This window comes from Aotus nancymaae, unplaced genomic scaffold, assembly GCF_030222135.1.
Source record: "Aotus nancymaae isolate 86718 unplaced genomic scaffold, 86718_ANA_hifiasm-v0.15.2.pri h1tg000006l, whole genome shotgun sequence".
Taxonomy (NCBI): Eukaryota; Metazoa; Chordata; class Mammalia; order Primates; family Aotidae; genus Aotus; species Aotus nancymaae.
This window is the reverse complement of record NW_026988417.1, coordinates 72,964,075-72,991,934: the sequence shown is the minus strand read 5'-3', so window position 1 is coordinate 72,991,934 and position 27,860 is coordinate 72,964,075. Positions and strand designations below refer to the sequence as shown.

The following is a 27,860-nucleotide window of genomic DNA, read 5'->3' as shown; positions in this document are numbered from 1 at the left end:
TTTATATTTGCTATTTTTATTTCTATTCTTACAAATCAGTTATAAATATTTACAACTCCCTTTCACTACACTTTCCCCCAAATTGAAAATGTCTTATAATTGTTTGACCTGAGCACAATAATCAATTACTTGGGGGAAAAAAATCTTCTGTAGGCAAACTTGTAGGAAATTATAGAAAAGTCACTTAATTACTTTTGGACAATATACATATTTCTATATTTGAATTTTTTTCTAATTTCTTAAAAGCTGAATTAAAAATTTACTTGTGGAAAAATTGTTCTTTATATACAGTTAGTAACTTATTAATTGGTACATTCATTTTAGAGGAAACTTGATAGTATCTATAAAAGTCTAGATGGTTCCTATCAGCAATTCTACTTTTTGGGAGTATGTCCTACTGAAATACTAGCATTAACATGCAAAGGTAAGTCTATATACAAAATTGGCTACTGCAGCATTGTACATAATAGTGAAAAACTATATTCAATCTAAATACTTATCAATTGATGATCCTATAATTAAATTATATACATAGGATGGAATACTATGCAGTTATTAAGAAATAGGAAAATCTATACATATTTACATGAAAATATATATGAGATATGTTAAGTATAAAAGCAAGTTGGAGACACTCTAGTATGATTTTATTTTTATAAAATAAAAAGCAAACAAAATTTCTAACTGTTTATATGGTGGTGGAGTGTATGTGATTGAAAAGTGCATGAAAAGAAGTCTAGAGAACATACAACAAATTGTTAACAATGACAATGTCTTAGGCATGAGATTGAAGGTGGGAAAATCCTTCACAATTTTAACGTGTGTGTGTGTGCGTGCGTGCGTGGTTTGATTTTATTTTAGCAAGAATGTATTATTTATAAAAAAAAAAAGAATGTGGCCGGGCGCGGTGGCTCAAGCCTGTAATCCCAGCACTTTGGGAGGCCGAGGCGGGTGGATCACGAGGTTAAGAGATCGAGACCATCCTGGTCAACATGGTGAAACCCCGTCTCTACTAATACAAAAAATTAGCTGGGCATGGTGGCGCGTGCCTGTAATCCCAGCTACTCAGGAGGCTGAGGCAGGAGAATTGCCTGAACCCAGGAGGCAGAGGTTGCGGTGAGCCGAGATCGCGCCATTGCACTCCAGCCTGGGTAACAAGAGCGAAACTCCGTCTCAAAAAAAAAAAGAATGCTAAAATTAATGTTACTATCTTGGAATCAAATGGAATTCAGAGGTTGGAAACAAGAAGCATTCAGGAGTAGAGTATATTCATTCATTACTATGGAGAGTCCTGAAGGCTTTTTGTTAATGAAAAGACCAGGATTGGACCTTGGGTCGAATGAGCATAAAAACTACATACTAGCTGTATGGCCTCTGACAAATTACTTAATCTCTTGCTGCCCAATTCTTGGGCCAGTTAATAAATGTGAATTATTCCTACCATACAGCAATCTTGAGACAAGTAAATGTGTATAATGCATGACAAGGACTAATTAAAGTTCTGACGCATAAAAAGAACACAATGGGTATCTATAACTTTATCAATTCACTTTTATTTCTTTGCTTCTATCGCCTACCTGCAACTAACTACCTTTTAATATTTCTTATTTATAATTTTTTTTCATTTTTCTTTTCTTGTTGTTATTTTGATGATTGGATAGGAAGGAGGCTAAGGCTAACATGGGGTTTCGCAGTTATTGGTGTACACCATCCTTATTTTCATTATGATGTGCCAGGATTCAAACAGATGTTTAAAGAAATCAAAAGATTATGCTTAATGTGACACAGCTAAACAGCTAGATCTGGGGTTCACACCCAGGCCTGATGCTGAGCATGAGTGCTTCACCACCACACTGTTCTCACACTCTCCAGGTTCCCCTTCTCATTTTCACATTAGTCAGAATTCGTCATAACTCAAAAACATCATCATTCCTTAAGTTTATTCTCTTTTTAAAAACCAGTGAGGTGGTGAAAAGATGAGACAATAGTTGGGTCAGCTAAAAAATCTTCCATTAGGGAAGTATTTACTCCTGTTTAGAAGTCTGTTTTGGCCACACATTGTGCTAACCCTGAGGGGTTCAGGCAGGGCAGCAGCTCAGAATCTAGTGATGGACATGTTAGCAGTCACTTTCACCGAAGTCCCACATCTATTTTATGAGGATGTTCTAGAAAATCAGTACCACTGTTACTCCTTTCTGGGAGATAGACCTGGCACGTGGAAGTGGTAAAATGCAGGGGTCAATTTTTGATGATTTAGTAAGGCAGCGAGTGGGAAAATGGAGTAAAAATGTGCAAAATGCAGCAGGCATGAACTTCAGGTGTGAATTGAATACCACACTTTGGTAGGTGTAGACCAAATTGGAGAACATTTTTGACAAAATTCGGATTATACAGCATACTTTGTGAGCAGATATTTCTGGATGGATTTCATGACTACTACCTTGAATTGACTTGTCTGGACTCTGGACTGTAGAAACCTGGCATGTGTTGGCATTAGCATGACATGTTAAATAAACAATAAGCATAGTTTTACATAAACTATAGTAAGATACAGCTAAAATCTGTTAGTTCCTAAGATTATAGGTTGTATTAACAATGTTTATCTTTAGAAAATAATCTTTCACTCATTTGAAACCTTTAAACAATTTTTAATTGAGGAACTTGGCAAGAACAAATTACATGTTAGAAGTTCATCCTTTTAATAGACACACACACACTCTTTTTACTTTTTAAAATCTGTGTCTAGGCCTGTGATTTACTTACTTCAATCAATAGAATGTAGCAGACATGAACAGGAAATTATCAGTTTCAGTTCTAGGCCTAAGATTTATTAAGGCATGGTAGTTTTCTCTATCATTTTCTTGGAAACCATCTCCCATATGAAAACTTTGACTACTCTGAGACCACCATGCTAGGAAGAAGCCCAACCTAGCCATGTGGAGAAGCCACGTGGAGGAGAATCAATACTTTGGTTAACAGTCCTAGCTGAGCTTTTAGGCAATAGCCAGTATCAGCACTAGCACCAACATGCTAAGCATGTGAAGGCATTCCACTTCTAGCCATTCCAGTGGCTCAACTGGTAGCATGTGAAGCATAAGAACTGCTCATTCAATGCACAGTGTCATGAGAAATAATCAATTTTGCTTATACCACTAATTTTGGGGTACAGTGGTGTCCCCTTATCTGAAGGAGATCTGTTCCAAGAAGCCCACTGATGCCTGAAACAACAGGTAGTACCAAACCCTATGTATGCTATGTTTTTTTCTATACATACATACCTATGATAAAAATTTAGAAATTAGGCACAGTAAGAGATTAACAACCATAACTAATAATAAAATAGGACATTTATAACAATATACTATAATGAATCCTTTCAGTAGCCCGATGGGGAAGATATTTATATTCTTATTTTATGAATGAAGAAACAAGGTTGAGCTTGGGACTAATCTCTATTCTCTCTGTCTATAAGCCCATGCACATCTTCATCCATACCATCCCAGAAACTGTATTCATAGTTTAAGAGATAATCCTATTTACCCAAAACTCTTTTTTTTATTGCATTTTAGGTTTTGGGGTACATGTGAAGAACATGCAAGATTGTTGCATAGGTACACACGTGGCAGTGTGATGTGCTGCCTTCCTCCCCTTCACCTATATCTGGCATTTCTCCCCATGCTATCTCTCCCCAACTCCCCACCCCCCGTACCCAAAACTCTTATACAGAAGCAATGACTGGCAAAATAGGTAATGCAAAACGCATTCCAACAACACAAGAAAGTTTTACAATTAGGTTAAATCGGAGGTTCTTAATCCTGGCAGCACATTAGAATACTCTGGGGAGTTCTCAAAAGACAGTGATAACCCTGACCCATCACAAACCTGTGAATTAGAATCTCTTAAAATAGAGTCCAGAAGAGCTTTTGAAAAGCCCTTCAAATGATTCCAGTGTACAGCCAGGGTGAAGAACAACAGTGCATCTAAAGAGCTTTATGTGAGTGATCCCGCTGCCTATGAAGAATTCTCACACCACTGTGTAGAATCATGGTGTTCATGTATAACACATGCTCAACCAGTTGGATGTAGACTGAAATCCGACGATTTACTGAAATCCAGAAGAGCTTTGAAATCTGGAAAGTTAAGATGATGTGCATTGGAAAGTTCAAGTACTGTACAGACACATCATATAAAGAAAAAGTAGGAGATACTGAAAGTAAAATTAAGCCTTCATTATTAGCTGTGCAATTCAGGATTCTCTGCAAACTATTTTATGACACCATGATTTCAGCTTATCTTTGTTTTAGTTATAATGCCATGCATACCTTCAAAATATCCAGAGTGTTTTGGAGAAAAGCCACTTATATGGCACAACACATGGCAGTTGTGGTGGCTATTTTTCCTTCCCTTCCTCACACCCCTACTACTCCCCTCTCCTTCCCTTCCCTGCCTTCCTCAGCAGAGAAATTAGAGAGATACAAACAGAGCTGAAAGCACTAATTTCATACATTAAAAAAATTAGCCAAGGCCAGGCATAGTGGCTCAAGTCTGTAATATCAGCACTTTGGAAATCCAAGATGAGAGGATTGCCTGAGGCCAGGTGTTCAAGACCAGCCTGGGCAACACAGTTAGATCACCTCTCTACAGAAAAATTTAAAAGTAGCCTGGTATAAGACTACATGCCTGTAGTCTCAGCTACTTAAGCGACTGAGGTTGGAGAATTGCTTGAGCCCAGGAGTTTGAAGTTGCAGTGAGCTATGATCGTGCCAGTGCACTCCAGGTTGAGTGACCCAGAGTGAGATCCCATCTCCAAAATAAATAAATAAATATATATGTGTATATACGTATGTATCCATATATATACATATATACATACGTATATGTATATACATTTGTGTGTATATGTATATACATTTGTGTATATATGTACATGTATATACATGTGTATATATGTATATATGTAGAGAGAGGAGTCTCACACACGCCACATATATATACATGCATTTGTACATGTATATATATGTGGCGTGTGTGTGTGTGTGAGAGAGAGAGAGAGACTACTCTCTCTCTTTCTTCTTTCCCCTCTAGTTGATAATAGAGTTTGGTCCCCTGATTCTCAATTAAAAAAAAGAAAACACAGGCCTTTAATATACCATTTTGTTTGTTCAAATCCTGTCTCTTTCAAAAAAGTATTTGAGGCTGCATGAAAATTAATAGTGTTGCAGAAAATTAATAAAATATAAAAAGAAACGTGCTAAGATTTTGGAAAAGAGGATGAAACACTGTAATAACCACAGGAACTTAAAAATGAGTAAGAAATTTACTGTGGGTTTCCCTGGTAGTCAGGGGAAGAAATAAGTTTGCGTAGTTGTCAAGTGCAGAAAAGAGGAAGTGCATAGCAACTACTTAGGGGTGACAAAGAAAATTCTGCTGTGAGGCATTATAGGGAACGATGCATGTCATGACAGCAGCATCCTTGACAACAGCTTCACAACATATACAAAGTAGTTTCAATATTGCTTTTCTGTGTAGTTGAAGATATAACTTTAAAGGCAAACTCAGTGAAACTGATCTTCTAAGATGTTGAATTCGAGGAGTTGAGCTTATCTTTATAACACAACCTTTCTTTCTTTTTCTTTTTAAAATTTTAATCATGTTGTCTCCTGCTTTCATTTAGAGGTTTTTTTTTTAACATTACAGTATGGATGAATGATTTCTGTTTTTAACTTACTACATCATTTTGCTTTTTCCCCATTAAGTGCCTACTAATTGAAAAACTTACTATTTATTTTTGTTGCTTGGGATTCTTTGAGGGTCTGAGATCTGTCTGCCCTGCCTTGTTTTGGCCTTCATTTCCCCTAAAGTAACACCTTGTTGATTGATAAGAGGCTGACAGACTTCAGGTAGTTACCCTGGAAAGAGTACAAAGCCGGGACTCACATGTGTTTTTCTTGGCTGTAGAAAAGGAGCACTTTCCTCTTAGGATCATGTAGCTGCAAAAGTAATGATGTGATTAAGTGGATCTTGAAATCTTATGGTGGCAGGTATAGATATGGATAGAAAAACCACAAAGTGCTGCTCTCTCTCTTCTAATGTAATAAGCTAGCAGAGACCTGCCTGTATAAAAACACCCTGAATCCACATTTGGCAAGTTCCTTTAGCTTAAAGTCTTGTGCTGGTGTTGTCTGCACAACATTTCATGAATGAATGAAAAAATAAGTGGATGAGTCTCAGCAGCAATGGTGAGCTGATCTGAACTGAATGAAGGCTGTATTATGCAAAATCTGTTTGTGTAAACTTGCATTTCACTTGTCTTTTTTATTTCCCTTTTGGCAGCAAACATTAATGCTTGAGGACACACTGCCACTCATTTCTGAAAAGCACCAAATACTTGATTTTTATCTGCATTCAGACAGAATCAGTTTCAAGTTGTTTCTGTAGATATCAAACATAAATATTTTAGATACAGCAAGCTTATGAATTACATAACTTATGCTATCATCCTTGGAATTATAATTTTTTACGGTATATTGAAAAATTTTATGACTTATTTTGCAAAATGACATAATAAGTACAGAGCAGGGAAATACATCATAAATAAAAGACATAAGTAATAGCCTAATGTAAACTTTCAGTGTAGTTGAAAAGTGAAGATTCAAATTAAATTTAACTAGTTAAATTATTAGAAAGTTGCATGTTTTTAGGAGACAACTTTTTTTTATCATGGTAAAACGTGAATATGAGTATGACTAGAAAGCTTGGGGTGCCTCAGAAAAAGAGAGTGTAATGAAGTTAAAGATAGTTTCAGAGTAGGTAGATTTTAAACCAAGTATGTAAAAAGACAATTAGCAAGAGTTAGTAGAGATGAGTGAACAGGGAAGAGAAAGATAAGGGTTATATCTTGAACATTGTCTTCTGTTTTCTGGAAACTTCATGAGATGAAAAAGTTATCTGAAAATAATTTCTATTATGATATAAAAATATAATCAAGAAGTTACTTTTAAAACATATACAAGGCTCTGATGAATGGATTGTTTATTTCAAGTATTTGAAACACAATATTGCAGCATGACAAAATGTTTTGAAATTATTTTTGACATATTTTATAACAGCATTTGATACATTATACATATACATATACATATAAAATGTGGATGACCCCAGTAAGTTTCTTTAAGATGATGCTTCTTATAATTAATCTCCTTCATCTATCATCCTTAGTAGGTGTGAGTACTCTTGATGTGTTATTTAAAGTTTTATAATTCAGTTTATCATTTCAAGATTTTTACATTTAAAAACGCACTTCTTGTCACTTCTCAGCCTTTCGGCTAAGATCAAGTATAATATCCATTCTCATCAGTTTAAAAAGGAATTTTTTTTGTGCTTCTATTGAAAAAGTCTGAAAACAATATCTTAAGAAGATCTCTTCTGAGCTTTTAAATTTATTATAAAACAAGTTTTGAATTTAATTTAGATAATTTTGTAACATTATTTTACTTATCTTTTAAGATTATTGTGGTTTCATTTATTTTTGAGGTTTCAAATCTATATTTTTAAAACCCTAAAAATTGAGTCTTCCCTTAACTCATACACATAAAATAGCTCTTAATAATATAGTAGTCATACCCCGTTTAGACAAAATCAGTTGAAATAGTGAGTTAGTCATAATGAAAGAAATTATTCTATAGTTTTTATTTGTTTTCATTCAGTGTCTCTTCCAAGAATTTATTACCTTCTAATTCATCTATCTATCCTAATTCATCCATCTATCTATCTTCCACTTATTTTTTCATTCATTCATGAAATATGTATTAAGTGCCTACCATGTTTAAGGGAATGTGCGGGTGTCTGGATGGGTGAGAAGATATCACAAAAGTGAAAAAATCTTGAAACTTATGACTCTGGGAGACAGTAAGATAAAACGTTAATTTCTGTAAGGGCTAAAAAATGTGCTTTAGCAATTCTCAGATAACAAGGAAAATTTCTCACTTTTAGGGAGATGGAGTGAGTGTTTCAGAAATGCTTTGTCATTGAAGCTGAGCTTCTCAATCCTTGTATTTTTGTGGATGAGGGAAGATATGTTTTACTCCTTTTAGGAAAACAAGAGTGATTGAAGATATCTGTTCTCAGCTCAGAAGGCCTAGAGTATGCTTAGATTTTTCAAGACACTGCTAGTAAATCTGTGTCTATTTTTGCTAGTTAAAATACAGAAGTTATTAAATACTTGCTAAAATGACAAAAAGTATAAGAATTTATCTGCCTTCAAAGCCCATGTTCTTTCCTCTACTTCCTACTGAAGAAATCTTTGTTACAATGCTGACATGTTTTTCAAGAGGTTTTTATTGTTATCTTTGCTTATTTTTTCTTTTGTTTAATATTATTTTCAGAGGCCAAATCAGTAAAGGCTTGGAGGACTTAAAACATGTTAGTCCAGTGGGAGAAACATATATCCATGAAGGACTAAAGCTAGTAAGTTCTTTTACATTTCTAAGCATGGGAGAGAATGCTTTCTTATTCTGTAATGAAATATAACCCTCTAGCAAAGCTCAGTAACCTCTTTACATATTTATCTTAAAAATTTTTAAGTGCTTTTAGTTGTTCTAGAGATGAGACAAGTAGAAAAGATTATTTACTGTGATGACGAGAAAAGTTAGGATGACATTTTGCCTTTTAAGGAATTTGCCATTTCCCTTGTGGTTATATTAAGATTAAGCAGCCACAGCTAAAAATCTATATAATTTAAACCCAATAGTAACTACTCTGTAATGTGAATATATGCATATTTCAAATAAAATAGTTAACACAAATTACCCTGTTTTAAAAGCTAGCCAGTAATATTTTGATTTTGTCAGACTTACAAATTCAGCTTGATGGAACATGCTGGTTAAAAGTTAAAATTAAATTGTGAGTTGGATAATTATTCTTCATTTTCAGGCGAATGAACAAATTCAGAAAGCAGGAGGCTTGAAAACCTCCAGTATCATAATTGCTCTGACAGATGGCAAGTTGGACGGTCTGGTGCCATCATATGCAGAGAAAGAGGTGAGTATTGAACTGAGACTGTTCTCTACACCCCACTGTATATTGCTGTGTGTCTCGGAATGTATAGCTTGATATTTGAATAATTCACTTTCTCCCTCTCCTCTCTTTCTTTCTCTCTCTCTCTCCCTCCTCTTTTTCCATAGGCGAAGATATCCAGGTCACTTGGGGCTAGTGTTTATTGTGTTGGTGTCCTTGATTTTGAACAAGCTCAGGTGAGTTACAAGAGATCTGAAAACTTTAATCTGAAAAAAATCACATAATTGTCTTAAGGATAGTTTAACAAATTCTTTTCACTGATGACGTTGTGACACTAGTCGATTGTTAAAGATTTTCTGTAGAAATGACTGTAGGTTTTGAGCTCTACCTTAATAATGCAAGAATTTTGATAGGTTTTGTTACTGAAAATGAAACTTGAAACCCCTTAAACAATTGTTTGGTTTGGTAAAATAATATAAGATAAACATTTGGCTTGAAGTGATACACATATTCCTGTTTCACTTAATCAACAAAATATTATCTTATATGTAATATATAGTGTCATATATATTATAATGTTAGAATTTCGATTTTATTTAAAATTTGACTCTCAGGTATGCAGGAATTTCAGAAGTCCATCTAATGGAAATTTGAAAATTTTTCTTACAAACCATCTTTTTTTCATGAGGTTTGAGGGTTTATATCTTAGAAAATGTTTCACTTACAAAGTTATTTTATATTTAAAATTTTGCTTGAGCCTGGCTTAGACTCCTGAGTCTTATGCTGTTGACGGTTATTAGAGCTCTGAACTGTTTTGAAATTGCTCTTGGGGCCAACTTAATGGTACTATGACTGATCTCAGTTCATTTCGTGGTAAAACATTTAGAGTAACACTAGTGTCCTCACCTTCAATTCCTGACCTTGAACACAGACCACAATGGTAAATTAATCTTGTGAATTAATTTTTCAGATGAGCATAACTGAAATGCAATGAAGTTTATAAATTGTTGTATGTGTCAGCCACTCCTTAATTAAGTCTTCACCTTCTTTCTAAAGCTTGAAAGAATTGCTGATTCCAAGGAGCAAGTTTTCCCTGTCAAAGGTGGATTTCAAGCTCTTAAAGGAATAATTAATTCTGTGAGTATTTCTCTGGGGGTAGGAAGAGCTCATAATTTTGTATATTTTTTAAACTGTAAGAAGTAATCTTAATATTCGGTTCAGGGGGTCATTATCTAGAAGAAAGAGATTAAGAAAGAGGTTTGTTTGGTATTGCAAACAGTGTAATTCTAAAGATCTGGATTTTAACTGACATTTTGTATTAAATCTTGCATGTTGGGTTCTGAGAGACTGGGTTTTTGGTTTCAAGTTTAAGATTCTAAGTCTCAGACACTTTCACCCTTTGATTATGGGGTTAACTTTCTTGACATCCTGAAAGTTTTATAGGAGACATTTAAAATAAAAATTTGGATTGAAATGTGTGATTACTACTTTCTCCAAATATAGTATCTGTTAACTGTATCAGTCAGGCAACTTGAACTAGTGGCTATTTGACTACATTTATTGTTCTTTCCATTTAAATGATTAATAGTTTCACTAGAGCACATAATATTTCTGTTTGGAATTCAGTTGTGCTGTCTCTCGTGTTCATTAGAATCTGGGCTATCCTAAACAGGTATGGGGAAGGAGAGTGATGAAATGCAAAGCAAAACTCCTGGGCTTTCACAGCTGAGGTTTATGTTTCGTTTTACTGCCTTTTGCTAGAAGCACTAGGAACAGTTACTATTAAGTATTTATGATATTTTGGTAAACATCATCCTAAAATGGAAGTGAATAATATATATTCTCTAAGCCAAAGCATTTTTGAAAAATCTTTAGAGGGAAAAAAAATCTCAGTTTCTTCTAACATTTGGTTCTGAGATTTTAAATTTCTCTTTAAAGATCGTGTTTTTTAGAAACACAAAGTGAGATTTATTGAATTTGTTTTATAGTAGAATGTAGGCTTTTAAAAAAATTAATGGAACTTTTCAGAGAAAACATAATGTGGTTCCATCACATATCAGTACCTCAAGCAGACAAACCAAATGTAAGTACAGAATGGAACAGGGTTAGGGGAGATAGAAGAGACTATCCTCTGTTCTTTATGATTTATCAAACTAATGGGTGAAATTATACTATGGAATGTATTTACATAAAGCTAAATCAATGGAAGAAATAAAAAAATTTAAGTCTTTCAGTTATATGGCACTATGAAGGCAGAATATTTGCTAAATTTATAATTTCTTTTTCCTGCTAGTTGTTTTTTGAAATACATCTGGCCTCATTGTCAGTGCATTAATTTTTTTAAAGTCAGTCTTTGAAAAAAATTGACACTATGGTTTTTATTGTTTTGATTGTTTTCTCTTCCCTCTAAAATCCAGTGACCAAGACGGTCTGGTCCCCTTAATGTGTAAGTTATCATGTATTTTTAAGACATGATTGTCTAGAATTAATTTCTTAATCAGCAAGATTAAGAAAGTGTTATTTTGGAGCCTTTCTTCATTGTAGTTAAAAACAAGAAGACACACTGTAGTAGTTCTGTCTTTTACAACTTCAGAATCAAGGGACTGAAAAGGCCCTTTGTTACAAACATCCTGCATGTTAAAATTTTAATGTCTTCTCTAAAATGTATTTGATTCAGAAAATCATTTAAACATTCCTTTTTAATTTTGGGGAAAATACACTGTTTTAGCATCTTTAGATTTCTATTCAAGCAAACATGGCATGTAACATTTTTGGGGAATATTGATGTAATTTCCAATCTTAGCTAGTTGCATAAGAAGGTTTATAATGCATTATCTCAAGTAGATACTGGAGAAAAACACTTCTTCTTTTTCTCCTCAATTAACTCATTCTTTCATTAGTTCATTTACTGAGCCCTTACTATTAAGGCATTGTGTTAAGGTTAGAAGAAGGGATATAAACTTAACTAAGACAAATTCTCTCTAAAGGGGCTTGAAATTAATGATTATTTGAGGTTTGGAATATGGTAGTCCCCTGAAAGATTTACAGGTGTTGTGGGCATTTAGAGAAGGAAAATTTCAGTGAGTCACCCTATGGGATAAAACATAATCTTATAACGTACTTGGTGTTAAATGCCAATGTGACTCTAGTGTAATGTGGCATAAAGACAGGATAGGTTGAGTAATGTGAAGTTATGAGAGGCTTTTTATTGTGAAATTTTACTGGACTCTGACCAGTGGGATAGATTTAATCAGAAACAAACAACACAGAGCAATCCAAACTGAGTGGTTGAGGCCTAGGTGAGAGTGTGGTTTGCTTGGATCATGGAGGGTATGGGGGATAAATGTTGACGGGTCATCTGGATCCAGATTATGGAGACTTTCACATACTTGTTTTGAGAATTGGCTCTTATTTCATAAATAAGTAGGAAATTATGGAAAATTAATTTAGAGCATGGGATTTATATGATGGCCATGCAGGTTTAGGAAGTGTACTCTTATAATAATGTACAAGATGATTTGGAAGATGATGATGTGTTATAAGTCTTTTGCCATTGTTCTTGTGAGACATGGTAAAAGGAAGCCTAACATAGTGGAGACAAAATGAGTTTGGGAATAGTAAAACCTGGATGTGAATTCCAACTCTGTCTCTCTTGCCAAGTGACCTGGGGTATGTCCTGTAATGTAATCTCTCTGAGTTTTAAAATACTTAGTTGAATGGGGATAATGATTTCCATTTCATAGTTTTGTTTTTTTAAATTAAATGAGATAACAATTGAAAATGACCTAAGTGAGAAGGGCTTGGCTTTAAAACATTGATAGAAAGCTAGGTATGGTAGGAAGCTAACCAGGGGCTAATGATGGGGCTGCTGATCCTTCTGTAGGGCAGTCCACTGAGAGAGATGACTCCCAGTCTTCTTGAACAAAGTCTTAGGTATAAAAAGACATGGCACTGACATGGAAGAGGATCAAATTCAGCAGGTGAGTCATAACAACAAGGATTTTTAGATACTGTACAAAGTCAAGTATCTGGACGTGCTCTGGTACTGAATCCTCAAGCTGTAGGATCAGGATCTAGCTAACAACTTGGAAAGAAAATTCAGTATTCCCATGACAAAAGCTATGCAGCATTTCTGGACCTTACATTTCATGAGAGCCACAATTTGTGTGGTGGGATTTATAGTACTAATTAGAAATTCAGAGAAGAAACTCAGTAGTTTGGAAAGAAACAGTGGATCATTATAGTTCTTTAAGGATTATTCTTGGCACTAGGATTCTGTCTTTCACAATGAAACTAGGTCAAGGATCATGAGGGAAGCACTTAATAACCTCTTTATTCTGGCAAGAATCATGTCAAGAACAGGGTAGGGCTAAACCTCCAGGTATAAAGTCTTTGGACTCTTGTTGAGTCGAGCTCTGGCTCCGAGGGATGTAGCAAATATTTGCTGTCAAATGTTAGTTGTTGTTAACTATTAGGATGGGCAGTGAAACTAGAAGTAAAATGTTAAATTTGGGAATCATTAAAATATTAGTAGAACTTGAGAACTCACTGGCTATAGGGCTTAAGAGACAGAGAGAGGAGTCAAAAGTAACTTGGGTATTCTGGCTCTGACTAAAATGAATGACTAAGAATAGTTAGAGTGAAAGCTGTTTTTACAGATGGGGCAAAAGGGTTATTGTACATAATGGAAGAAGGCATAGGGCAGAGGGAGAAGTTGATTTGAGCTTGACAAGAAAAACCTAGTTGAGGGGATGTCCTTTATGGAGTTAGACACCAGGTGGAATGGAAAGGCTAGAAAACCTTAGGACTGTCATTATCCCTCCTCTTTTTCTTTCTCCCCTCCCATTGTCCACAGACACAAGTACATATATATATTCTATTTTTCACTTTTCACTTCAGATTATCTTTAAAACTTTGGAATGTTAAATTATTTTTATGTTCTTGGGAAGGGGATTGCATGATTTATATTTGGAAATGAAATTTTATTTGAACTAGTAAAGGTCAGACTAAGATGTGAGTACTCTGCGGGTTCTAGTTCAATGTTTCATAATGCAGCACTGTGGAAGAAAACATTAAAAATAAAAGAAAACCGCAGATTGGGTGAATAATATGGAAAGAATAAAAATCAAAATGTACTGTGCCCTTCCTCCCCTTTTGTAAAAACAGGACCATGGGATGTTGCACTATTTGAAATTATTCCCATGTATTTTTTTTTTTTTTTTTTTGTAAGACTACCACAGAAAGTATTAAGCAGAAAGAGATAAATCAGTTGTGAAGCTGGTTTTATAAATAACTCTGGTCTCAAAGAATTAAGACACTACATCCTAGGTGATGGCAGTTAATGCCAGAGTTTCTAAGTTCCTAATGGGAAAGCATAGAAGCATAAATAGGAAGGGAACGATCACCCATACATTTAAGACATTTAAATAAAACTGTATTAGATGGTTTCTAAAGGGAAAAGTAAAATTTCAAAAAGTAACTTCATTCATAGTGCTGGAGATATAAGCTTCATTTAACTTTTGGAGTGAAATCTTTTTCTCCCAATAATGTCTGTTGCTATTTTGTTTGAAAAGTATCTAAGAAGAAAAAAATAAGAAGAAAAGTATCTAACGCTATATTTTAATGGAATGAGAAAACATTGCAAACACATTTTCTCTTCAGGCAAATCAGTTTCATAGAAGAGGGTACCTAATAAACATTCTGATAATACCTTAGCTTAAGTGATTTTAGCACACTCTGGTATGAATGTTGACTGCTTAGTTGTTAAAACTTCTATTTGTGAATCATGGTTTGATGAAAAACCTAGAGTCTGAGCAACTGTAAAGATACATTCATAGGAAAAACAAAACAAAACCAGCAGACCTTACTCAAAACTACAAATCAATTTCCAGGACTCCTGTTAAAAAGGACTGGCTATAATGTGAGAATAACTGTAAATCAGATTATTCTAGGCTTCTCTTTGTCCAAGGATCATTCGTACTGAATGTAAATGAGGTATTTCATTAGAACAACTTTCATATTAATGGTATGAAGGTTGAAACTGTATCCCCCAACTCCTGTTTTTTTACCTAATGCTTGATATAGTGTTGGGTAAGTAGTCATTGCTTAATTCATATTTCTGAATTATAAATAAGTAAAATCTATGCAAGTTTAAAAAATATTATTATATTTTAATAATATAGTTATGGTATATTGGAACATTAAAAATTAACCTCTGATTCTATATGCATTGGATAAATAAAATGAATGAATAAAAATCTGTGCAAATTCTTACAAATGTTTTTATATTTTTCTAATGTAGTTATATTTCACCATTAGAAAATTAGCCTCTCATTTCATGTAAATTTGATTTAATCCTCATATTTGTGTTTCACTTTATTAACACTCTTTTGATTTTACATGACAAGAAATCAGTTAATACTAGTTTAAGGAAAAGAAAAAAAGAATGTCACTGGCCTTTAACTAGGTGGTCCAGAGAGGGAAATTACCTCAGGTACAGCTGAGTCCAGAGAATCAATCATGTTCTTAAGGTCTTCTCTCTTAGTAAGTTTTGCCTATGTTTCTATTTGCCTCATTCCTTGTTTAGATGAGTAGTGGTGAACTGTAATTGCAAAAGATTGCAGGCTTACATGGTCCTCAGCAAGATATTGGAAAGTGAGGGCTGTAGTCTCTGCATCAGCATACAGGGTCCCAGATGAGGACTCTAATTGATTCAGTTGAATCATGAGCTCCTTCCTGTACCAATTCTGTTGGGGGCAAGGGAGAGAGGGAGAAGGTACTATGATTGACAGCCTCACTAGGAACATATGGAGTGGAAAACAATTTCCTAAATAGAAAGGGGTACTATTCATAGAAGTGTAAGGGGGAAAAAGAGTCCAGGGTAGGAACAAAAAAATCAGTAGCAATGACAGCTCAGTATAATTCAAATACATTTAAAATATTTTGACATATATTCTAAATAGAAACCCCATTCCTCCTAAATCCCACTTGAAAATAAACATAGAAAGTTTCCTTTAAATTATTTGTTTTATTAACTGATCTTATTTTGGCCTCGACTGTCCAATGCTGTATTTGTATTTGCATGAAAATATTTCTTAATAATATTATTATTTTCTTTTAAAAAAAATTTGGTTGAGATTGTAGTTTAAGTAAAGCAAATCCACTTTGAATAAATAAGTACAGCTTTGTGATATTTTGTGAGAAAACTAAACTGAACTGATGACATTTGGCTACATAGATAAAATTAAATGCCAGCTTTTAATTTCTTAACTTTAATCTGTTGGACTATAAAAAAGGAGATGTCCTGTAGAGCCTTACCTGCTCTTAAAAGCAGATCCAATTGAGTGGAATGAAATTGAAAAGGTGGAGAAAATGGTTAATATTTGTGACCAAATGTACGATTTGGTGTACATTATAATGAGGGAAAATGTACAATTTCTCAGTTATACCTCATTTTTACCAAATACAATAATTCTCACTTTATTCAGAAGCATTTGTTTGGTACTGGTTGTGTTCAAGACACTCTTCTATGTTTTGTGTAACCAGCATAGATATGGTCCCCAGAGTTTTCTGAGTTTACGATTTTTAGGATGTGTGTTTGGAAAATTAGTAGAAGAATTTATAAAACATTTTTTCTATTACTGGTGCATAGGGAAACATTTTATTTGCCATCCTGGACTTCTGAAAAATCAAATGGAATAAACAAGAAAGTGGGCAAATAGGGGAAATATAAAGTAACGTATGCATCACAGTGAAAATTATGTCAAGAAACAATTTCTTTACATTATGAAATAGTCCATTTATTATTATTTTATCTCATAAATTCAAAGCATTTTTTATAGGAAGCTTATTTATTTTCTAAGATAGCATTAAATGATTATTTTGAGTTTATAGTGACCAAAGACAACAACAACAACAAAATCAAAAAGTAGAGGCAGATAAACTTGTTTCCAATCACAATCCATCTGTTTTTGGCATTTTTTCTATGTTGTAATGAAAGAGCAAGACTGCTAATATGATTCATTTTAAATATTGCAATTGTGAGATGTGTAAGAAACTAAATTTTTTTTTAAAAAAGATTTATTATCTGGGAGTGTGTTCATTAACAATGTAATCAAAACTATGCATCTGTTTTATTTGGAGCTCAGAAAAGTAAAAGACGATGATTATGATTTACCTTCTTCCACAGATCTCTTAGGGTAAAGGTTTGTTTAGAAATTTGTCATGTGTGCTTTTATTACTTGCTTACTTGCAAGGCAGAAGATAATCTAAATTTAGAAATTGGTCAGAGTGGTGCATGCTGTATTGAGCAACTGATATTTTGAAGCTCTAAGCATTTTGAAGGAAACATCTCAACCAAAACATGTGATTATAAAACAACAATTTTTCTTAATTGTAGTATTACCCCTTAGAGAAAAATATATTTGTCTGGGATGTTGGAAGCCATAGAAAAAATAAAAATCACACATCTGAATATTGAATAGAAAAAGGAAACAAGACAAGAGGGTGAGAAATACCTTTCCAGTTGTTTTTGCTGCTTATTTTATGCAGTTGGATGTCGAATTACTAAAGCTTCATTTTGTTGGTTCCTTTAAAATGAATACTTTTCATTTATTTTTCCTTGATTGTAAGCTTGAAATATTTTGTATTGGGATGAATCCTGTAGTTTTGAAAGCTGCTCAATGAGTCAGAAAAAAAAGAAATAAACTTGCTTTTTTTTAGACTTTATTACCCTTGCCAATATTTTCTGGCATGCTGTGGGTCATGGAATTGGCAGTTTCTATCTGCTAAGGACACATCTAGGGCACTTGTAAATTATCTGTGATGATCGGTTGTCAATGATGTTATAGATCCAAAATCAATGTTAAATAATTGTTGCTGGGATGAATATTTAGAATTTTTAATAGATTTGTAAAAATTTTGGAGACGCTTAGGTAGCATATGTGAATGTGTATATAAACAAATCATCTATTTTGGGGATGAAAAAGCCTTATTATTTAGAGTTAATCTTAAAAAATTTTATTACAGACGAAACCATTCAATGGGTTTTAATACCCTTTTTCTCTTTTTATATAGTCTATCTAAAACAAGACTTGGAAAAAAAAGCATATATCTTAAGTTTGTTTCTCTTCATATTGTTTTTGTTTTCATTTTGTTTTGGATCTGGTCAAATATGCCTTACAGATACTATTAATTACCAAAATTTGAATTTATCCAAATAAATTTTTTTCATTACGCTTAACTGAAAATGTGATTTGATTAATTTAAATTGCTTCTCAGTAACCTCTGTATCTTTTTACATGCATAACTCTTAGTGCTACCCACTCCATTTTTATCTTACAGTCAAAATGCCCATGCTTCTTATTTAAAAGTATTGTGTTTACTTTTTAATTAAATAGAATAAACATTCATTGAGCAGCTGCTATTCAGAAGATATTGTACTGTATACTTTTTATACTGAACTTTGAATATCTGGCATTATTCATTTTAAAAGTTTTTATTTCATTCTTCTGGAATGGGCTGCATTCTATTTTCCAGAAATAATATCCTTCCTGTTGCCACTTAGAAATTAGAAAAAAAATATGGATTTAAAAATATGTCTAGGCTTATATTAATTGTAGGAAGTGGTTTTGTTTTTGTCAAGCTGGATGCTTGATCTTCAAGTCCTAAGGTCTAGTTCCTAGATGTTTCTCTCAAAGTCAATATAATCTTCAAAGACAAAATAGGTCCTAAATAATATTTTGATTTTATCACTCCATCTTATTTTATTGCATGATAAATTATTATCTTGGATCTATACCAACTAGAACTCTCCACAAATCCCATATTATTCTAAATACTAGAAGAAAAGGCCATAGCTATATCCACTGTATACGTTTTTCAGGCCATAACATTGCTTTTGTTACTACTTATGTGTCCTATATTTGTTATTATAGCATGTGTCTATTATGTAAACATATTCAGGAACTTACTTACAAGATCTCAAAATATGGTTCCACATGTATCATGAAACTTCAAAGAAAGAAGAAATTAAGTCAAGGTTCACAAAACTCATGCCCTCCGATGCTTTCTGTTTATTTTTGCTATGGATATTTCCTTGACAGTACCAGCAGTTTATCTTTACCATCAGTTATTATCCAGTAATTATAAAAACTTGATTGTAACCACATAGACAAACAAGATAAGAAACTTCTTTGTGACCAATGTGATTCTTGAAATATTTGTCGGTCTGACTTAGCATTGGTTCTCAACCTCCAGCAAACCTTGACAATTATGGTTCTAGAATGGCATGCCTGCCTCTTGTCACATAGAAAGGAGATTTGGCCTATGGTGAAGCCATGAAACCTGATCATATTACACTAGATATAGACTCAGTGCAAAGTAATTTGGGACATTCCTAGAGTATCCAGGCTTAAACCTTGTTCTCATGCTTCCTTCAAGTTGGGCTGCAGAGAAGGGACAATGGTAGGATCTACTTTCATCTCCTGCCAAACATCTATAATCTCAAGGAGGTTAGCAGGCAGGGCAGTCACAGCTGACTCTTAAGGCTGGATCTGGATTGCTGCTAACTGAAAACAAACCCAGAGTGATACATAAAGAACTATATGTTATTCTACACTTCTCCCTTGCCAAATAGAAAAATTCCATGAAATTAGTTTGCAGTATTCACCAAACTTTTGAGAGTATTTTGCTTATCTGAATGGTACACATAATGCATCAAAATTTTATAAGACAAATTAGAAGCCACAGAAAATGTCATTGTAATTTATAAGGAGTGAATTCAGCAGTTTTATCCTAAAAACTCAGCAAAGGGAAAATACTTGGGATTTGAGTTTCTCATATTAATGCATGACAGACTTTTTACCAGGTATTTTAAAGGAGGCATTCAAGACAAATGCATCTTAAGTAGGAGGGAAGGTTTCAATGAGAAAGGATAGTGACTGTTATTGAGAGATCAAATATATAAAACTATCTTTAGGCATTTAATTCAATGGCACAATAGCCTGGAATGCAGACTTTATATATCAAATATCAGGATTTAGAACTCAATATGTTTTTTAAAATTTTTTATTTGTATAAATTTATGGTACAAGTATAATTTTGTTACATGAATATTTTGTTTCAGGATGAAGTCAGAGCTTTTGGTATGGAATAATGTACATTGTACCCACTAAATAATTTTTCATCCTCCACTCCCTTCCCCAGTGCTTGTTAACGCTCTTCTGTTGTGTATTTTCACCAGACTATAAGCACAAGTCTTACAAATAGTGTGTATACCAATAGCTATTTTGCCTAGACGGGTTCCTCCTGGAAGTTCACACCTTTATCTTCTGCCTATCCTGTGCCCTGTGAGAACAACCATAGGTTAAAAAGGTTTTAGAGACTCTGTGATTCACAAATATAAGGGGAAAGAAATGAAGAAAAGGAACAACAGAGAAATTTGCCTCATAGGTAGACCTGTTTTTCCAATGTTGGGATCCCGTATTAGAAGATTTTCTTTCATGCTGCTTGCATTTCTTGCTTTAAAATTGTTACACTGCCAGAATTTCCATTTACAGTTATTTTTAATAGCTTAAAAAAACATCATTTTGAGTTTATAATATTATCAATTTACATATTCACATTCAGTGTTAAGTATGAATGTGTTCACGAAATAAGAATAGGTACATTCAAACGGAATATTTGGGAGATAAAGGAAACCTATATAGTGAGCATATGTGGAAAAGAAGTAACTGTGTGTCTAGCAACCCAGGTGAGACAGTGAGGGGGAGAGGACCAAAGGCTAACATTCTGTATCGAAAATTTACCCAATGTCTGCTGCATATCCAGAAAAAAGTACAGAGAAAGAAAAAAAAACACCCCCAAACTTCTGCCTCACATTTCTGAATGTCTTTTCCGTTCCCAACTCAGGTGAGTTCTAAAGTTTTAGAGATATGAAACCTAGATGTCATTCACATAATTAATGAGGAAAATGTGTTCTAAGATCATATTACAAATTTAATTTTTATAAGCAGGGTTTTGTAGTTTTCTAAGTGTTTGTTGTGTCCCCCAGAGTTAGGGCTTGTGGTAGTTTGTTATTCTAGTATGGCTTCTTTTGTCTTTTAGGTTCTGAATGATGCTGAGAGGTAAAAACTACAAGTGTTTTTATCCGTGCAAAACAAATTTGAGATAGCATTAATACAGTAAGACAAGAAAGAAACATAATAATAAGAGAGATGGCCCTAAATATTTGGCTATCTTAGAAGTTACTAATTCATAGATGATTAAACATTTTAACTCATCAAAAGTCAATGGTATTAGGAATTTTAAAACAAACATACATTCTGTTACAAAGATACATGCATGTGTATGTTTATTGCAGCACTATTCACAATGCCAAAGGCATGGAATCAACCCAATTGCCCACCAATGATAGACTGGATAAAGAAAATGTGGTACATATACACCATAGAATATGCTGCAGTCATAAAAAGGAAGGAGCTGGAAGCTATTATCCTCAGCAGACTAACACAGGAACAGAAAACCAAACACCGCATGTTCTCATTTGTAAGCGAGAGCTGAACAATGAGGTCACATGGACACGGGGTGGGGAACAAGACACCCTGGGGCCTGTTGGGGGTGGGGGTGGGGTTTATTAGGAAAAAGAGCTAATGTATGGTGGGCTTAATACCTAGGTGACAGGTTGATAGGTTCAGCAAATCACCATGGCACATGTTGACATATGTAACAAACCTGCACATCCTGCACATGTACTCCAGAACTTTAAATAAAAATTTTAAATAAATTGAGAAAAGAGGAAAAAAAATCCCAACAAATAAAAGTGAAAGCTTAGTGGTACGCTTTTGAGGATAAGGAACAAGCCAGATTTTAGATTGTTTTTGGTAGCATTACAGGAGTCCAGGAAAAACAGGCAGATACATTTCACTAGTTTGTTAAGAATTAAATTTTGTAATAGTTAGATTATCCATCACACACACTTGGAGGATAATTGAAGGCACTGGCTAGAAGAATGGGCTTTGGACTCAATCAAACCTGGGAACATCTGGCTTGATAGTTAAGAGCTAATTATTCTAGGGCAGTTAAAAAAATCTCTCCAAGCCCCAGTTTCCTCATCTATAAAACAAGGATAAAAAATATTTATTTATTAGACTTATGAGGATTAACTGAAAAAATTCATATAAAGCACTTTGCATAGTTGCTGAAACATAAGTGCCCAACGAGTGGTTAACTGTTATATTAGAATTTCTTTTGAATTTTGGACTTCTGATATTTATACTTAATTAATTTAGAAAATTTGACTTTCTGTCATCTATGTTTGTGTTTGAGGACTTAATACTAGAGATTAGGTAATAAGGTATGTAATTTTTTTTTATTTATAAGTACTCCTTAATACTAATATTACTTTTTGGGTGAACAGATCTATTGGTCTATGACGCTGTTAGCTCTCTCTAATGTCAACTAAGACTGTTATTTAGTAGAAACTATTTTCTTTTACTATTGAGACATAATAAAGACAGGTGACAGCACATATTAGAGGAAAATTACAATTTTCTCTATTGTACAAATGATGGAGGTGCAAAATATTAAAGATAATTCACCAGTTATTGTGGATGGGACACCTGATTGAATGTTCAGTCAATCAGTAATATTATTTAATTTGGCAAAAATTAACCAGAGTGTTTAGAATGTTTGTCCTCTTTGTCAGTTGTTTGGAGATGACAGTTTTAATATAATAGATTAAGTTTGCTTTATTCTGTCTTTTCTTTCTTTTCGACTTTTATTTTAGATTTGGGAGGTACGTGTGCAGGTTGTGCAGGTTTGTTATCTAGGTATATTGCATGATACTGAAGTTTTGAGTACAATTGATCTTATCACCCAGGTACTGAACATAGTACCCAACAGCTAGTTTCTCAATCTTCATCTCCTTTCCTTCCTCCCCCATCTAGTATTCCCCAGTGTCTGCTGTTCCCATCTTTATGTCCATGAGTACCCAATATTTAGCTCTCACTTATAAGTGAGAACATGCAGTCTTTGGTTTTATTTTCTTGCATTAATTCACTTAGGATAATGGTCTCCAGCTGCATCCATGTTGCCTCAAAGGACATGATTTTATTCTTTTTTATGGCTGTATTTTGTTTCATGGTTTCTACGTGTCACATTTTCTTCATCCAGTCCACTGTTGATGGGCACCTAGGTTGATTCCATGGCTTTGCTATTGTGAACAATACTGCGATGAACATGCGAGTGCATGTGTCTTTTTGGCAGAACAATTTATTTTCTTCTGGATATGTATCCAGTAATGAGATTGGTGGGTCAAATGACAGTTCTGTGTTCTTGGAGAACTCTCCAAACAGCTTTCCACAATGGCTAAACTAATATTACCACTAGCAGTGTATAAACATTCCCTTCTTTCCACAACCTCACCAGCATTTGTTGTTTTTTGACTTTTTAATAATAGCCATTCTGATTCATGTGAGGTGGTATCTCATTGTGGTTTTAATTTGCATTTCTCTAATGATTAGCAATGTTGTGCATTTTTCGTATGCTTGTTGGCCACTTGTATGTCTTCTTTTGAGAAATGTCTGTTCATCCATTTTGATATCATGAACATTTCAACTTGTATATTACTTGGTGAGAATAGACTATGAACTATTTTGTTTTTGTAAAACTGTTCAAAAAATTTATGGTGTAAACTACTTGCATTCAAACATCAAATTATTTTTATCTCTAGTTGTTGCTTTCTTAATATTGAAACATGATAAACTCTAGATAAAAAAACAAATTTTGAACACATTTTATTTTCTAAAAATGCATAAACTCTTTTCTTACTCTTCTCCTTCTATTTTTCATTTGGAAATGGTTTTGGTGAAGTTTGTTTCAAATTATAGATTTCTGGATTTCCGACATTCATTATTTATGGAAGAACTAGCTGCTTTTTCACATAAATTAACTTTAACCTGACTCATCTGTGTCCTGATATGACTTGGTTTGTTAATAAAACATTTTTAATATCCTCATTAATTTATGCATTCAATATTTATTCTTTAAACATTTATTGGTTGTACTCCAGGCACAGAACAATGTGTGAAGCCCTGAATGTGCCGTATAGTATAATGCAATCTCATTTATTTCCTCAAATAACTCACCTCTTCTAGTAGAAGAGGCGAGTTATACACTTAAATAATATAATTTAAAGTCCCAAGAGATTTTTTTTTTAAATAAAACAAACTTTAGAGGAGCACATACCATGGAAATTCAATTAGATGATGTTAGATAGTGATACCAATGTTATGACTTGTGTCATAACTGCATGTCAGAATTGCATGCTTTTCAATGAATGTGTTACCTGAGTCATTTTTCCATTCAATTATATTATTTTTAGAAATTATTTTATTAAAATAATTAATTATGAATATTAAACTAATGTAAATGTATTATTAACAAATACGTTATACTGTTTACTGCAGGATATATCCAACGTTAGCTATCCTTAAACTCTGCTTAATTTAACTTGATTTCATTAATATCAGACTTTAATATAACATAAATTGCTGAATCACCCTGAACCTCTTCTTTAAAATACCTCATAGGGGATATAGAGGGCCTGGCTTCAAAGATGTAGATTGTCAACAGTCATTGAAGGTGTTTATTCTTCAGCTTTAAGGAGATCTCCTTAGGAGAATTGCTCATTTGATCTTGCTATTGGAACTCTCTCATTTATTTAGAAATGTTTTGATGCATTGGATCAAATTAAAAGATCAAGTCAACATATGCATAATTATCTTAAATATTGTGAAATCTGATTGAGTTATGGTCCGTACTGGTAGAAGAGAGAAAAATATAATGTAACCAATTCACTGAGGTCATTCTGGTTGCATATTTTTTGAACATGATTTTTAGAAAATCCTTTTGTAGTTTTTTGATTTACTTTATTCTAATGAATTGTAGAATAATGGTTTCTATTGCCAGTGGATGTAATCTTTAAATATCTCATAATTTTCCTGGGTACTTGAAATATTTTTTCAGTAATGCTGTTAAAGCTATGGCTAAACATCTAATAAAGAGATTGTAAACCGAATGATGCATTTAGTCTCCTTAATAAGATATGATTTAAGATAAATTCCTTTAGGACTGATAGAAGACAAAATAGATTTTGGAGCTTTGTGTTTTCCTTTGACCTTTCATTTTGATGATGGTTCACTGTTGTCAGTGTTATCTCAGATTGGCCAAGGCTATGGCTATAATGCCCATTTTTCTTAGTTGGAACATTTTTAGCTCCATATTCCTTTGCAAAAATTTTCTTTTATATTTCCTTCAGAGTCTTGTTATCTGAATTATGTCCAAGTTTTTAAAGATGTTAGTGATTTGAGTTACTATCCTTCTAAGGGGGCACGTTAACCTTTAACAAGCGTTCTTAATTCTTGAGTCCATAGGAATGAATGTTGGTTATTGTAGATAAAGTAGCAGACCAAGAGGAGGTATTTGGGTACAGAAAGGTCTTTGAGTGCCTATGGAATCTCTTTGGTCCTTTCTGGATTTGAATAGAACTCATCTGTAGTTTCTCAGATATAAAATTTTACCAGGTTTGTTTTCTAATCACAAAATCTCAATCAGTGTGTGAAAAGTTGAGTTTCTTGGAAAATCATCTTTAAAAGTACAAATGATTCCCTCTTTTCAGAGATGTATATTCAGCAACAAAGTTCCATGATTTGACACAGTTGATTTTAGGGGCTGAGAACTTATATTTTCACTGTTATTAAAGAAAGCACAAAAAGCGTGTCTATTTCCTTACTTACTGTTCTAGCTTTGAACAGGAGATACTAGAAACTGCTGTACAGCATCTGTCTTCAACTTCTGTCAAGAAAGGAATGTCAAGAACGGAATTGCAGAGATCATCTGGAATTTGTCTGACTTTGATAATATAGTGCACAGCAGTTCTAAAAATAAAGACAGGATTGTTGTCCATTAGGAGCAGCTTATTTCATCATTGTTTTTCAGTTGTAGCCTTGTGCCTTGAATGGGAATGCTTGCATAGAGTCTGTGTTTTTTTTTTTTTTTTTTTTTTTTTTTTTATTGCATTTTAGGTTTTGGGGTACATGTGAAAAACATGCAAGGTTGTTGCTTAGGTGCATACGTGGCAGTGTGATTTGCTGCCTTCCTCCCCTTCACCCATATCTGGCATTTCTCCCCATGCTATCCCTCCCCAATTCCCCACCCCCCCACTGTCCCCCCCACTCCCCCACAACAGACCCCCATGTATAGTGCTCCCCTCCCTGTGTCCATGTGTTCTCCTTGTTCAACACCCGCCTATGAGTGAGAACATGTGGTGTTTGATTTTGTGTTCTTGTGTCAGTTTGCTGAGAATGATGTTTTCCAGGTTCATCCATGTCCCTACAAAGGACGCGAACTCCTCGTTTTTAATGGCTGCATAATATTCCATGGTGTATATGTGCCACATTTTTCCTGTCCAGTCTATCATCGATGGGCATTTGGGTTGGTTCCAGGTCTTTGCTATTGTAAACTGTGCTGCAATGAACATTCGTGTGCATGTGTCCTTATAGTAGAACGATTTATAATCCTTTGGATATATGCCCAGTAATGGGATTGCTGGGTCAAATGGAATTTCTATTTCTAGGTCCTTGAGGAATCGCCACACTGTTTTCCACAATGGTTGAACTAATTTACACTCCCACCAACAGTGTAAAAGTGTTCCTATTTCTCCACATCCTCTCCAGCATCTGTTGTCTCCAGATTTTTTAATGATTGCCATTCTAACTGGTGTGAGATGGTATCTCAATGTAGTTTTGATTTGCATTTCTCTAATGGCCAGTGATGATGAGCATTTTTTCATATGCTTGTTGGCCTCATGTATGTCTTCTTTTGTAAAGTTTCTGTTCATGTCCTTCGCCCACTTTTGAATGGGCTTGTTTGTTTTTTTCTTGTAAATCTTTTTTAGCTCGTTGTAAATTCTGGATATCAGCCCTTTGTCAGATGGGTAGGCTGCAAAAATTTTTTCCCATTCTGTTGGTTGCCGATTCACTCTATTGACTGTTTCTTTTGCTGTGCAGAAGCTGTGGAGTTTGATTAGGTCCCATTTGTCTATTTTGGCTTTTGTTGCCAATGCTTTTGGTGTTTTGGTCATGAAGTCCTTGCCTACGCCTATGTCCTGAATGGTTTTGCCTAGGTTTCCTTCTAGTGTTTTTATGGTGTTAGGTCTTATGTTTAAGTCTTTAATCCATCTGGAGTCAATTTTAGTGTAAGGTGTCAGGAAGGGGTCCATTTTCTGCTTTCTGCATATGGCTAGCCAGTTTTCCCAACACCACTTATTGAACAGGGAATCCTTTCCCCATTGCTTGTTTTTATCGGGTTTGTCAAAGATCAGGTGGTTGTAGATATGTTGTGCTGCCTCCGATGCCTCTGTTCTGTTCCATTGGTCTATATCTCTGTTTTGGTACCAGTACCATGCTGTTTTGATTACTGTAGCCTTGTAGTAGAGTTTGATGTCTGGTAGTGTGATGCCTCCTGCTTTGTTCTTTTTGCTTAGAATTGACTTGGCTATGCGGGCTCTCTTTTGGTTCCATATGAAGTTTAAGGTGGTTTTTTCCAGTTCTGTGAAGAAGGTCATTGGTAGCTTGATGGGGATAGCATTGAATCTGTATATTACTTTGGGCAGTATGGCCATTTTCACGATATTAATTCTTCCTAACCATGAACATGGAATGTTTCTCCATCTGTTTGTGTCCTCTCTTATTTCGTTGAGCAGTGATTTGTAGTTCTCCTTGAAGAGGTCCTTTACATTCCTTGTTAGTTGTATTCCTAGGTATTTTATTCTCTTTGTAGCGATT

The 27,860-nt window shown here is 34.1% G+C and overlaps 1 protein-coding gene across 2 annotated transcripts in view; it reads left to right on the top strand.

Annotated features, from left to right (window-relative positions):
* ANTXR2 (ANTXR cell adhesion molecule 2) overlaps window positions 1–27,860 on the top strand; it is a 161,714-nt gene that overhangs the window by 9,108 nt on the left and 124,746 nt on the right. For both annotated transcript variants that reach the window (XM_064368337.1, XM_021669637.2), the window contains exons 4-7: window positions 8,385–8,466; window positions 8,932–9,039; window positions 9,183–9,251; window positions 10,072–10,152. In XM_064368337.1, coding sequence (XP_064224407.1) covers window positions 8,385–8,466; window positions 8,932–9,039; window positions 9,183–9,251; window positions 10,072–10,152 — 340 coding nt within the window. The remainder of the gene's footprint in view (window positions 1–8,384; window positions 8,467–8,931; window positions 9,040–9,182; window positions 9,252–10,071; window positions 10,153–27,860) is intronic.